This window comes from Zootermopsis nevadensis, unplaced genomic scaffold (assembly GCF_977971745.1).
Source record: "Zootermopsis nevadensis isolate Lab colony 2312 unplaced genomic scaffold, Znev_1.0 Znev_ptg000006l, whole genome shotgun sequence".
Taxonomy (NCBI): domain Eukaryota; kingdom Metazoa; phylum Arthropoda; class Insecta; order Blattodea; family Termopsidae; genus Zootermopsis; species Zootermopsis nevadensis.
The window spans coordinates 1,530,175-1,545,923 of NW_028259138.1; the positions used below are offsets into that span (position 1 = coordinate 1,530,175).

Genomic DNA, 15,749 nt, shown 5'->3' on the forward strand with positions numbered 1-15,749 from the left:
TCTACTGCCATGCTTAAAGATGAGCCAAATACAGGAAGTGTTACGCCAAAGTCCATTCACAAATGCACCCAGGTGCTGCATGCAACAAGATTCAGGTAATCATCAAAATTGCATTCTGAGACAAGTGAACAACACTGTATACCATTTTAGCTGTCAAATCAATCATTTCATGAAACTTCATGTATTTATTTTTCTTTTCCTTGCAAAAGACATCCTTACTTCCCCAACTAACCAACTAGCTACATGGCAAAAGGATCTTTGAAAATATTATATAGCTCCTCAGACAATCAAAAAAGTTGCAGCTTGTACTGAACACAAAGGTTCATCAATGTGTTCTTAAGCTCTCCACTGGACCTTATTCTGAGATACTAGTTTAATCTCGTGCACACAACTTACACCCTAGTTCTGTTAAATCCAGTTTAACCATTATCTTATGAGTATAGGGGATTTAAAGCCTTTAACTATGGTGTTTAATGGTGTAACAGTATGCTACTGTGATACACAGCCAGTTGGATGACACAGGCAATTACATAGTCAATAAAGGATAATATTATCCTCACATCTGCATCTAAGAGGGTGGGCTGAGAAGTAATGTCTCCTCTTAAATAAAACATGAATGGGATAGAATTCTTCAATGAAACAGGAACATATACAAAGTTTAGAGCTTACTATTCAAAAAAGATATATTATTTGTCTCCATAGTCACCTTCTACTTCAATACACTTATGACAACAATAAACTAATTTTTTTAATCAGTTCTTGTAAAATTCTGAGTTTTGTTCACAAAAAAATGTTATCACGGCAGACTTCATTTTTTCATCTAACTCAAAATGCTGGCACCACAGACGTTCCTTGAGCTTAGGGAAGAGATGAAAATCACTCAGTGCCAAATCAGGGTTGTACTGGGGATGAGGCAAAAGGTAAAAAACCCAGATGTTCAATCACTTCTCGTGTTCAAGCACTGGTGTGAGGTCTAGCATTGTCACGGTTTTCATTCCAAACTCTTTTGAATATTTTCATCAACTTATTTCAGGATTCAATATAACATTAAAAATTACTGGTTGTCCCTCATTACATAAAAATAACAATAATTATGCCATTAACATCTAAAAATGCAGTCATCACCCTGAGAGCTTCACTAAGCTCCAGAAACATCTATGGGCCCAGTATTTTCGGTCAGAACATTTTTTGCGAATAAAACTCAGTTATTTACAAGAATAGGTTTAAAAAATTAGTTTATTGTTGGCGTAAGTGTATTGAAGTAGAAGGGCCAATTTTATATCCACAGAATGACAACAAAAAATATGATAAGGGGAAAGATGGCAAAGACACATTAGACTTCTGCATATATTTTTTTCAAAAAAGGCTCTTCATTAAAGTGCAAATTTGAGTTTCATGTAAAGTAAGGTTTACATTAGACTGATATGAGCCAAAATTAAAATTTCTTCGCAACTTTTAATGCAAACCTGTTTACTAGTCTCGGAGATATAGCATGCTGATGGACAAGAGGACATGCACCCCCCCCACATGTTCAATTTATGTACTTCACACAAGGACTGTAAAAACACAGACACAAATTCTTTTTCAAGCATACGACCCCCTTCTCACAGAAACCCAAACACACTCCATCCCTGTCTCTGAAGTTCTGACTAAATCAAGCTACAGGATATAACTACTGGATTGTGATGTACTTATCTATCTGTGAAACTGAGCTGTTTTATCAATTAGCATAGGTAGAGAACACAACAAACATTTTTATATAAATTTTGTACTTTCTACAGATATTTCTACTATTTAAATACAGTTATAATTTTAAATGATCTTACAGTGGTGAGAATAATTTTTGTACCATTTCCTGTAGAGAAATATACTGGAATTAAGCAAACCTGCTGAGTATTGTTTTACTTGTCTCCGAATGCTGATTTTTGCCACACTATAAGATAAACCTCTGGCAGTGTACAAGCTTATAATGGGCTTACATTATAGGTAAAACAAAAAGTAAGTATTGCAGTATGCACTGTCAACTAACACCAAAAGCATTTTAGATTTAATTCATTCACTGCCTGAGGTTGCTTTTAAAGTGTGGGCAGTAAAAGAGAAATGGTGGACCCCTAACCTCTGGAAAGCCACGAAAGAAGTTCAGTACATCTGCAGTGTTTGCTGAGTAGGGAAGACCTTGCATGATTACCAGCGTGGCAGCAGCAGAGTGGTGAGGTGGTGGAGCAGCCCCATGCTGGTGCGGTGGAGGCTGGATGGCTGCAGTGGCACCTGGAGGTGGAAGGGGTGGCAATGCTCCTCCATAATATGACGTAGGACTCACTGGCGGTGACGGATATGGCCAGTAGAAGATCGGGGGAAATGCCGCTGCAAACGTGTGGCGTGGTGGAGTAAGTGTTGTGGTTGGAATCAACTGTGCTGGACCAGCTGGACCAAATGGAGAAAACGCTGCAGCCGGAGTGAAATGAGGTGGAGGTAGCATTGTACCACCTGTAGTATGAGAAATAGGCAAATTAATTCACCCAGGCAACATTATTTTGGAAATTTATTCCTTTACATACAAGCAGTACTTACATCATACTCAATTACAAAAGCTTACTGGAAATTTGGTAGGACAGTGCTACAACTAGAAAGATTAAAGAATCTTAACTTTGGTGAACTCCCCATTTTGTATCATTTTGCATGTTATATTCTGTTACACACAAGTCACAAACTGTTAATCATATTGGTAAAAGTTCTGACTCAAATTAAATCACTGTTTTAGTACACAATACAGAGGGTATAAGAATGGTGGAAATACCTTATGTAATAATTTCCATAACAACCTGATAATTGATTACATCAGCAGGCCTGTCTTTTAGATACACAGTATTTCAGAAGATGGCTCTCTCCTTCTTCAGGTGACTGGTTGTAATTATGCTGAGAGATTTTCTTTCTCTTAATTTCCTTTTCAATACTAGTTGGAGTAGTCAAAGATGAACCTGGAAATGTTCTAATACTAATTTTGAATTAACCATTATTAATACAATGACAACCAAACAAAAAGATAGGAGTACAACCAATTTCCAAAATGCTGGGTACATCAAATGTAACTTAATTATTATTATTTATTATTGACTGCAAATGGGTTTTTACCCGGTGGCAGTGGACAATTTATAACACAAATGTGGTGTTAAAAATCAACTACTTAGAAAATATGATAGCTAATGCCCCACCAAGTTTCCAACAAGCTCTGGCACCAGTTTTCTGCCTATTCCTTTGTTTGAAAATTTTACTGTCTTATCAGGAGCTTATTACTTACACTGAAGTTGCTCTCAAATGCAGTCAGAAAGTGCAAAACACTTAAAGCATGGTATAAGCAATGAAAGTGGTACCAGCAATATATTCATTTCACTTCACAGGTATTTACTCTTAAAATTCATGTCAGAAGAGGAATGGTTAAGTATAGGGAATACACATGTCCTAAACAGTTATATTACATGGATATACATAAACAGATTGGCCACATACTGTATGGACACAATATGAAAGGATAGTTAAGAGCATCTATACAAACAAATGAACACAAATATTAAGACTTGAGTTTTCAACATTTTGATCAAAGCACACAAAACATGGTCTTATACTAACATTAAAGCAGTATACTTCCTGTCACTAATAGTCATCATATTTCTTCATATTATTGGCCCTAGGAATTATATTAATAAATCAAAGCTAGTATTTATCACTGAAAATGTCCATAAAACATCAATGAATTCAAAAAGAAATTTAGCTTGTGTAAACAGTGAATAAGCCAAGTACAAAACCTACTTTAATAATTTAAATGTTCATGCTATACTTTCTAAGATTTACAATAATCTCCCAAAACCAGACATAATTATTACTAGTTAAGCTCTTAAAGAACACTGTATTAATGGTAGGCAACACTAAACTGCTTTAAAAGACAGAACAGAATAGAAACAAGCATTACACAAATTTCCGAGCATTTGTAACTTTCATATCCCATGCAATGAAAATTTACCATCTGCACATAACAAATTACTGCTGAATGAATGTTGTGGTTTTGGTTTAGGTGATTGTTTTCTTGTCACCTATGTCACCTGATTTTGTTCTTTGAGCAACTCAGTCTGTGCCAGCTAGGACAGAATTGGAACAGGAATACACACTTTAGTTGGGAGAATCCAGCAGGCAGAATTTGACTCCAATTGTAGTGAACACAGTGATGGCTGACAGAGGGAACCCACAGAATAATGTGATGTAGCAGACTGACTTAAGATATTAGGTGCTTATTCTTTGGTTGCAATGGTCATTAGAAATCATATAACTCTTGGTCATTATATTTTTGTATCAAGATGGGTATTACTTAAGCTAGGCATTCCCAAGTGCAACCATGGGTTTATTTCATGAAAAACAAAAGCAATGTATAAATAAACTGCCTTGAGTGTTTTGTTCCAATCTTGTAATTTTCCTTTACCTGTTCACCATGGATAAATCAATATCTACATGTTTTTACACATCCAGTAACGACAGAAGCATATGTTGTAACATAAACATCAAAATGTTATTTAAAACTGAATGTAGTCACAGGAACGGTTTCTGTTTCCAAATGTGGCCACAGAAAACTGTTGCTTAAAACCTGTTTTAGTTAATCAACTGACTTCAGTCATACTGTAAAGAAAATAAAGGTTAAATAAATCCTCTCATATAACACAAGCCTTGGATTGTATAGCAGTTATTTGGGGAGGGGCACAATTTTCCTGTTCTATAAATTAATTTTGCCACCATAAGTTTGATTTCTAGTTGGGTTTATTAAACTTTAGAGAAGGAATAGAAGAGCTTAACTGACAGTTCAATGTTACTTTGATTTTGTTTATTGGCTATTTTATAATACTGCATCAACTGCAGAGGTTAAGCAATCTCCAATGAGATAACTATAAGCTTCGTGCACTGGGAGAAATATTTAAGGCACTATTCTGGTATTTGAAGACAAAACTAAAAAATCTCAGGACAGCCACTTTTTGGCTGGGACTTAAACTATGGCTCTTGGTTTCCCCAGGTTTTTGTAATCATGGATATATGGCTCGCAAGTATGTGGATATGAAGACAGTTAAATAAAATCTGTATAAATAGATATGCATATAACACTACTGAAAGTTTCATTTTTGACATGGGTATACAGTCAGTTCAGATAAGTGATATTTACACCATTCTTTGTACTACACAGTGGTAATGGCATTATATAAATCTTTTAAAAGCAAAGCTGTATTTAAATTTGATGGGGAAAGAAATTCTTAATCAAAGCTTAAGAGTTATATGTGGGCTCCAAAATGAATTATCATTCCTACATCTAAAGTATATACTTTCGATCTTTAATGGTAATATGGTGCCTTGAGTTGCTGTGCAATGCAGTGCACCAGCTTCATTTTTGTTGGACCTATTTGCATTCCTCAATGACAAAACAAATATGTCCTGTGATTAGTTTCACAGAAACACAGGTTGATTTTCACATATTACTAATGTATGACAAGTGTAAAGCATATAGGCTACCATACTTATGCCCCTTATAAAAAAAATATTCAAGCACATATCCATATACATGTTCATTCATACATGGTTTAAACATTTTGTGAAACAGATATAAATGTTTTCCAATGTTTGAAAGATGTTTCCACTAATAATACATACAAACATTGATAATAAGAAGTACTAATTTAAACTAGGTACCTCTCAAATTATCATTAGACCATTACCACTATGCTTCGACACTATACAGTCTGAGCTATTAAAAAAGCTTTGTTAAATGAACTACAGATACCACTGTACTAAACTGCTCAGTCAGCTAGTTTATAGGGGAGCATTACAAAATATGAACAAATTCCCAGCTAAACCAAGTTCATGTGCAAAATATGAAGGATTCTTCAGCAATTTTTCTACTCTGAATCCTAAGTGCATGCACATAACTCTGTAGTAAGGCAAACAGTTGCACAGCAATCTCTACTCCCACACTAGTAGTCCCTAGTCTGAATATAAATGTTATATGTCAGTGTTAAAGAAATGCTGCTTGCTTGACAATACTGAAGAAACTGAAATATACAACATGAGCACCGAAGTCATAAAAATGTTGATTCCTAATTGCATGCATCTATTTTAACTCAGGCATGTAATATTCCTCTCCCTTTGCACCAAGTGGCTACAAATGCACACAGGCCAACTAAATTGCTCTTGCAGATGTGGCATGAATAAAACTCAATGGCTCAAATCCCCATTCTCTTCACCTTTTAGTAATGAGCACATCCCATATCCACAGCAAACAGGTGTAAATTTCCATATGTTCTGTCAACAAAGGAAGGGAAACATGGTACAGCATAATACCACTAACAAAGTGGTACAATAATACGTTCTTGTACTTGTGTTGAAAGTTCTGAAGTGTATGTATATTGTATGAAATGACATGTTCTACATCCTTTGGTTGAGTCCTAAGAAGGATCTTTGGAATGTAAATAAACTCTACTCTCTACTCTACTCTACAATTCTTAAAGTTCTATTCTGTCCTGTCAAGTTCAATGTTACATGAGCTTCCCTTCAGGCAGCCTACAGAAATTTCAGACATGCTTCCTCAGGGGAGAAAATTTGGATGTGATCAAAAGAACACAAAGAAAATATTGAAAAGCCCCTAAAGTGCTCTTCTCAATAAGAACAAAGTGGGTAAGAAATAAGACTTATATTCACTATACTTAATCCTCCTCAATCATGCAAGACAAACACACTTAGCATTAGCAAAAAAGTGACACCAGTAAACTGAAAACTCACTATTCAAAGCCTGTAAGCTATTATTTAAATCAGTCACTTTTACCTTCAAATGGTAGTGAGTTCTCTTACTTACTGGTGTTTGAACCCAAACCAAACCTTCCGTCACCAATGAATTAAAAATCGCCCCAAGAAGTCACCAACCAAATAGCATCACCCCATTGTTTGCAGTTACTGAACCTGCTAAGAACAAATAACAAACAAAAGCCAAAAATTATTGAACTGTCACTAAAAGTCATTAATTGCTTTCTAGAAGAGCACACACTACAAAGCTATTACATAATGTTCTTCTAATGAATGGTATCTCAACAAATATGAGACTTTTAAAAGTTTTCACAGCAGTCTTCTGGATATCACATGTGTTGAAATGGTACAAATTACTGAAATTTCAGAACTAGCTGCGTGCTTCTTTAGGAATAAGTGTGAAAAAGCAGTTCAGAAATACACAGGAAAATAACCTGGCCAATAACAATTTGTCAAGCGCGCATGTATACACACGCATGTATACACACACACACACACACACACACACACACACACACACACACACACACACATCTTCCAAAACTATTTTTTCATCACTTCATCCGTGAAAAAGGAGGTAAAAAAATTCACCTAAAATATTTATAACATTTAGCATTTCCACATGGTATGATATCCAATGAATACTTAAAATATATGGACACACACACACATACCATTCTCTGTTGTAATTCCACGACACCTCAAACAGGAGACAAGAATGTATGTGTTTGTTGTCCTTAATTTTGCAAGATGTATTTTTAGTGTGTGCTTAAAGGAAATGATCCACAATGATCTTGCAGAGCTTATAGTATGTTTCAGAATAATGAATCATGTCTCCAAAAGTCTGAAAATATATATTTATAACAGCTGTCTTAAGCATGTTCCCATAAAATGATTAGTACAAAAACCACTTCTATTTTGCAGGAGGGTTCTGAAGCTCAAATGCAATTTCACATTCTTACTTCTGAATATGGTATATATTATCATTCAACTTTGCTTTTACGCATTACCTTAAACAGGTCCACAATTTTTTGCTAACAGACTAAGATTAATTTTTTCATCAAATTTGATTTCTTATTAAACATATAGACTGCTTGTAAACAATCTAGTAAATGTACAACAGCCCAAATGTTTTCTTGTGCAAGGTGTAAAACTTACAATGCCTAGAAAGATTCTGGAAAATCAGCACAGATATTCAAGAACAAACAGTAAGACACAGATCACTTGTAACACACAACTGAAAGAAAATCAAGTCAATTTCCCTTCCAAGAATTTTGGATATGTACCAATTACTCCCTAAGTCTTCAAATTGCCAAACCACCTGCAAAGAAACCATATTACATTAAATATAGGAAACTACTGACATGCATTACATCACCAGAACGGAAAGTGCTCCCAATCAGCTGTTTCATCAAGCAGTCAGGATAGACACTGTATGCTTGGGGATCTTTTCCTGTTAATCTGAAACACAGCTTTGTTCATATTTTGCGTCAACATAAATTACAGCAGCATGTATATGTTCAACAAGCCATTACTGACTTAACTGACATGGTGTGATGTTAATATAAATAAAGAAACAGCCTGCTTTAACAAGACTCAGTGGTAGAAATGTGAATACCAAAAACAGAAAGATACCCCTAGCACCATCCTCCTCACTTTGGTACTGTTACAGCCATCAGGGGTGGAAAAGTTCTTGGTAACTAAGATGTTAAAGGTGACATAATCATTCTGTTACATTTATGGCACTGGAAGATATTATAAACTCGGGTATTCACATTCTGAAACATCAATCTTCCCAAAATTAAACAGAACTTTCAATCCTTTTAACATTTGTGTAGGACTTACTCTTTCAATATGTTCTTTCTAATTTCTTCCAAACACAAATACTCCTACATGTGAAGTTTCCAATTCCATCATTCCTTCATCATTTAATTTATCACCAGAAAGAATTTAATGGTTCATAAGCTTTCTCAAATTTGTTAAACACTTGGATGCCACAAAATTATTTTTGTGGCAGGCAAGTATTGAAGTTATTAGTGTTGTTTCTAAGTAAATCAAAGTAATATGGTTCAAGTTTCATACAAGTAAAAAGAAGATGGATTATGTGAACTGATATTCATAGTCATATCTCTGTCTTGTCTGTTTTAAGATGGACAGCCTGGAATAATTTCTAAAATGTGTGTAATTTCTTCCAAAATGTACTGTCACCAACATCAACATCAGACACTTAACAAAGTGTACGGATAACAATATATTTACAGATAATGAGAACTGTAAAAGTATCACATTGCTTCTAGACATACGCTTGTTACTTCTTCATACATTTGTGCCTTCACAACTTGAAGATTTTTTCCACCCCTGCAACTGATATATATATATGTCTGTAGTTGTGGAGGGAAAATACAAAAATTGTGACATATGACTATCTTTTCTTGCAGACATCAACTGCAGTGACATGAAGGTGACGTACGTATTGTTACAATCAACTGCATGCCCAACATGCATCCATCAGAGTTGAATTTCTGATAACATAAATTTGAAATTTAAGCATTAAATTGGATATATAAAACTCTTTTAACCATACACCAAGGCATGCCAACACCATCTCAATGTGCTACCTGGTAATGTGCTGCATCAAATTTTGTATTAAACTGTTTTACACCTAACTGCTATAGGCTCTGATTTTGACGTTTCTGAAATTAATGAGCATGTGATGAGAAATGATTCATTAATGTGACAGTAATTGAATGGGTATGCACATAAAATGGTAAACCAGTCCTTAACACCGATACATTAAAACTTCTTTCCAAAATAAAACTTTATTTTTATGCTAACATGGGTACTTTCCACATGATGTGAACAAATTACCTAATTTACACTACTTTTAACAGGACATATTCCTTACAGGATGCAGAAAATTAAAAAAGTTAATTGCATAAAAAGTTTTTTGGATGTTATCCATCGTCTAATAAAATAATAGAATTGAACGACGTTTTGGAGATGGGACTCCCTCCGTCTTCAGGTATACCTACTCTGTTGGGCCCAATCGATAGAGCTAATCCCTATCTCCGGATTAGCTCTATCAATTGGGCCCAACAGAGTATGTATACCTGAAGACCGAGATAGAGTTCCATCTCCAAAACGTTGTTCAACTTCATTATTTTATTAGATGATGGATAACATCCAAAAAAAATTGTTATTTAAATAACTCATCATCGTCACAAACTTTTAGATTTGAGAAAAAAGTTAATTGTTCCACTCCTGTGAATTCTTGTAACACTCTTATATGAGTAATCCAATTCTGGTTAATTTCAGTATGTATAACTTCAGTTTTCAGATGAGAGCCACACTGACGTGGCTCTCACCCAAAAACTGAAATTATACATTGAACTCTAGCTGCAAAAAACCTAGACAATAATTTCAGTATGGTAGATCCTTGACTAACAAATACAAATAATTATATAAAACATCAGATTCACCATAGTTATGGTACACTGTGCATCCCTCTTCCTGAAGTGATAAAAACAACAGAATTTCATCATTTTCACACAAAGTTAGGAAAATTATTCACTTACAATGAAATTAAGACACAGCTTCCATTACCAGGTGCTCAAGCCATAGGCAGGTCTCCAGATAAATTAGCACACATTTGGTAGTTCCCACTTACATGGCATGCAAAACTGAAGCATTGACTTCCCTGGAAATGACTGTATCAGCAACAGGTTTAACACAAACACAACAAAAACTGTAACTACAAAGTTTGATAGAGTCCGCCTACCTTTACCTTCCAGAATATGTGAGGTTGCAAAGGCTCAGCATAGCAACGATTTGTATGTAACCTGTTCCATTACGTCTTTTTTCTCTAAATATATATGAACATTCACTTTCAAAAAAAGAACAATAATTCTGTTTTCTAACAAAACGTTTGTGACAAATCTGTAGAGAACACAAGATCAAGAACATGAAAAGAAAACTTTTCATGTAGAATTTTAGTTCCACTTATCATCACTGTAACAAATATTTTATATTCCTGTGAAGAGTTCACAATATTATAAGAAAAAAGACCACACCCCAAGATCCCAACAAACATAACCTCATTAGCTGTGAACAAATTTCACAAAAATTGGAGTTTATTAATCAATCATCATATTTCTTACTCCTTGAAATCATGATACAAAAATAATACATTACTACCGTCTTTTGAGATTTTTAACTCTCGCTAGAAAAGCAAGGAGGTCTTTCAAGTATAACAAGTCAACAACAAACACAACTCTGGAGGTTAGCTGTTAGTCTGACACAGCAGCAATTTGAACTGAATAGCCCACATAAAGAAGACAGCCTACCACAGCTACCTTCTAGCGAAAGCCAAAAAGAGAACAAAATGTGTTACAAAACCTATGACAAATGCACTATTGAAATTACATAACTACAATGTACTTCTTAAAAATCAAAGATATTTACCTTCATATATTCCTATTAAGTGAGGAAAAAAACAGGAAAAACTAATATAGAGTGCAAATTTTGTTTGAAAATTAAGAACTTTCAAAAGAAAGCATTAACATACATAAAATGTTACTTGTAAACATGAGAGATAATAAGCAGGACTAACAAGACATAACAAAAAATAAAGTCTACTTGTTAGTTCCCACTTTGTTTTGTTCACAATTTCGCTCTTCTTACCACTAACATAGTTTGCTATATTTATCAACAACAAAAATACCAGTTATAATATGGTTTACCAGACCATGAATGAAGCATTTCTGAGCTAGCAAAAATGTATTTAATATGGGTTTCTTATGACCTGAAACCTTGGTTCGTGCTTGGTCCCATGATCCCACAACAAACACTTACTGACACTCACACAAGATTTGGGTATATTCACAATAACAAAAGACAAACTGCTGTTATGAAGAAATCAAAATGGTTGCACTTTGGGGGAAGGATTAAAAAATCCTGTCTCTGATGTATGGATTAATAAAAATAAATCACTGTAGCGACTTATAAGTCAAAATTAAATAATTTTCTTTGAATATCCTTAAACATAACTATGATTTGGCTGCACTGGGATCTCAGCTGTTGACTTTTTAAATGAATGACAACTATAACACTAAAGAAATAAACTCTGGGGAGCAAAAACCTTATTCTAATTGGTACTGGGGGATTTTTCTATGAGGTTAAAGTGTCCAGAGCATAAAGCTTGTCACATGCCTCCATCCATTGTGGAGGTTAAGCAAGATGGGTGATTTACCTTCATACACCTGTAAGCCTCAATGGCATGGTGCTTAAGCACAAAAAGAACTTTACCCATTTCCTCTTTTAATTTCAAAAGACAAGACTGCCACAGTCAACAAAAATATGACATATTTGTTGTGGTAAAGAGAGTACAACCACTTAAGATATGGTGGTATTATGGTTGCTCTGTTATTGTGTCCACCAAACCTTGTGAGATTATCATTATAAACCAGTACTCATTCAACAGCCCAAAGAAAATTTATAACCCATCTCCCTGTCTTATAAATGAAGGGAATATAGAACACACACAATTTTTTAAATTTTTCCCAGCACCACCTTCTTCCAAACTTACACAAAAGCCTATTCTATGGGTATCCATCCATCAAGCCAACAAGCAACATGAAGGTTACCTGCAAAATCTTAACACAGTATAAACTGATACGTCTTGTACAATGTCATACTTATTAAACTGAAAACTTATGGTGTAATGAGAAGCAATGTATATCAGAGAGAAATATAATTTGGATTGATAGCCCTTAGAAGAGGCTTTCAATTTGCCATCCATAAAATAATGGGAACAAATTTACACACAAATTACACAAATAACAACATTTGGGTATGCACGAGGGAAGTAACAAAATTATTTTTATGGATATCTCTGGTTTGTTAAATGAAGTAAGAGTATAAAATCCTGATCATGTCACATCAGTCTAATGTTTTTGCATCATTACTTTGTGAGAAAACAAAATGACAGCAAGCCCATCTCCATTCAGCACTTGATCACTTTAAAAAGTTACAGCAAAGTGTAGACAAGGAGAAATTCTACATCACAACACAACACATTCTTATGCAGTTCATTAACTTGATTTCTTGTTGCACAACAGATATAGGTGCAAGAGTTTACCTAGCCAGGATACACCTCTAACCCAGACAATATATCACTTCATCATAATTCAAACATGCTTTCTACTTAATTCTAATGGAAGATAAACTACTCTGAAAGAAAGCAAATACCACCCCATGAGAGTTTACTTTGTATTTCATAGTCAAGGTTCAAGAGTTAAACCAAATTACTTCAACAGTAAGATGATGTGAAAAGCACAAGACAAATCTCAACAAACATCATAAAGCTGCCAATATTATTTCAAAGCTTGTAAAATTCATTTACACTCTTGCAGAAATCACAACCCAAAATTAATATCATGTGGAATTAAACTTTTCCCTTCTGCATATACCATTTGCTTTCTTTCATAAATCAACAATGAATATCAGCTTACATGTGCAATAAAACACAAAGTGAAAATAGTTTGTGGAATCTAATGTATGTCATATTTTGTCACTTAAAAACTGAAATCCAAAATGAAACTCAGTTCCATACAATCAGCTATATATGCTTGGTATATGTTAGCGTGTATCACATCCACAACCTTGTCACCTGAAGGTATTGAATAAAGGTGAAATAAAAGCCTTCATTTTAATCTGCAAATCTTTAAAGAATTGCCAAACTAACACAACCTACATGCCACAGAGTAACAGTGTTAGTTCAAAGCAAAGGCACATGTTAATTCCTAAAAAGGCACTTGACTATTACAAATTCACAAATATTTGAGAAATGTACTCTCTTATACTTCACTGATGAGCTTCCAATTACATCCTGAAAATATACAATGTTAAACAAGCACATACAAAACTATTCTTCTGATATGGGTCTGACAAAACTCTTTTCAGAAAATATATATCTTTGTAGAAATTCAAAAATGAATGAGCAGGTGAAAGGCAAAAGCACCATAAAACTTTCTATATTTTCAATTCCAGTAATCAAGGAATGTAATATCAGACTTAGACTGAGGAAGCAAAACCTGTCTGAACATTCAAGAAGACTGTATTATTTCCTAATGACAAGCTCCTACAACACAGAGAACAACACTAAATTGTGACTATCAACATTGGGAGCCATCACGGTCATAGTACGTGAGCATTCTGATGAGTCAGCGAATAAAGTTACCCATGTTCGGGCCATATTTCCAATACAGTATATAGATGAGAAATTCAGATGTGAAATGAAAGTTGCCTGTATTTCCAACCAAACCTCAGGCATTACTGTCTACATCAGGATTGCTTGGAATGTAAGTACTGTGTGATTCATAACAACTGAATCTATTACCCTCAGCCATAGAGACCATCCATAGCATTTGTGAATGCATGTCTACTTACAGAGTTAGCAGCCTGGGTAAAATGTGTCTTATAGGAAGAAACTACACTAATAGTAATATTGCCAACATTATTTACAAATATTTTAGGTCAAAGGAATGTTGTCATTGGGACATACCCATGGAATGCTACAGACCACTTCAAAGTGCAGGGTAGAATTGAGTCTGATAAGCAACTGTTGGCAACCCTGCTGAGGGATGGAATGTTGTGGTGGTAGAATGTGGAGGCTGCCACTGCCTCTTAACTGCCCCTGAAGGTTGCATCTCTGCTGGGAAGGCATGCTCCCATGAACGCTTCAAACCCATAATTGCTGCTGCAGTCATAGGCGACTGTATGATGGGGGAAAGTATTCCATGAGGAGGGGGTGGATGAGCAGTTCCTGGGGAAAATGAAGCTCCAGCAGGTAACTGTGGTGGAGGCCCCTTGTGGTGAAAATTTGATGTGGCACCGAGTCCAGCCGAAGCTTGGGAAGGTAAAAGAGGGGCGCTTCCTAGCGGAAGCCGAGGTGGCATATTTAACAAATACAGTCCTGGAGGAGCACCAGCAACTTGTGAAGGATGAGTCGTGCCAGGAAATGGAGCAGCGTGAGGAATCAGTGGTCCATAGGCAGATGTACCTGTTGGGTTTGTGGGTGGAGGAACCAGCTGTGACTGAGCGTTAACTACATTGGATGTGGGCTTGGCTAACGAGACAGATACGGTAGGATTGGTTGGCTGACCAGATGACACAATACCTGTTGTAGCACTGCCATTAAGCTCATTCCAGTTTTGCTTTGCTGCAGGGTTACTGGAAGAGGTTGCTGCAACAAGGGCAGCAGCCATGGCAGCTTGGTGCTGCTGGGCAACAGCTAACTGGTTCATGAACCAGAGACCTTCTTGCTGAGCCTGTGACTGTCGGATTGCTAGATTTTGTTGTGCCAGTGCATGTGCCTGCACTTGCTGAGCAACTGCAACTTGAGCCTGCACTAATGCATGGGCAGGCTCCCATGAAAGGGCTGGTGTAGGAGGTGGCAAGGGGGTGGCAACTGCACTACCAATTGGTGGGGGTGGGTGAGGTGGCAACATACCAGGAGATAACAGAGCAGCTGCCTTGGCAGGAGACACAGCGCCGGCTGGTATACCACCGGTGAGCACCAGGTTCATGTCTTCGCCAGAACACTGAAACACTTCGATGTAGCGCTGCTTCTTCCCAAAGATCATGTAGCGATGATGCTTCTGCTGTGCTGATAAGAATGCACTCTGCTCTAAATCCATCTGGATGAATGCTTCACCAGAAGGCTGACCCTGCAAAGACAAATTCATTCTGTTGGCACCCTACACCCCCTGATGATGTCTGTATTTTCTCCATATCTCATGACATGAAAGACAGTTCTCAGTGTAAATTAACAAAATACACTATATACTTTTAGTAATAATAAATGTAAATATAGCATCATACAAAAAATTAACATAATGTTGCTCAGTCTTAAATTTTGGAGC

General features: G+C 35.8%; 1 protein-coding gene across 6 annotated transcripts in view; it reads right to left on the reverse strand.

Annotated features, from left to right (window-relative positions):
- The window catches only part of fus (epithelial splicing regulatory protein fusilli), a 186,956-nt gene that overhangs the window by 21,484 nt on the left and 149,723 nt on the right, over window positions 1-15,749 (reverse strand). For 4 of the 6 annotated variants that reach the window (XR_015533764.1, XM_022060416.2, XM_022060434.2 and 1 more), the window contains exons 11-12: window positions 15,338-15,554; window positions 2,117-2,487 (exon numbers count right to left, since the gene is read on the reverse strand). Coding sequence is in view for 5 of the 6 variants with exons in the window: in XM_022060416.2 (XP_021916108.1) it covers window positions 2,117-2,487; window positions 15,338-15,554 (588 nt within the window). In the remaining variant the exon portion in view is untranslated. Of the gene's footprint in view, window positions 1-2,116; window positions 2,488-10,925; window positions 15,555-15,749 lie in introns of those variants that run through there. The other 2 variants (XM_022060424.2, XM_022060407.2) reach the window with 2 other exon arrangements.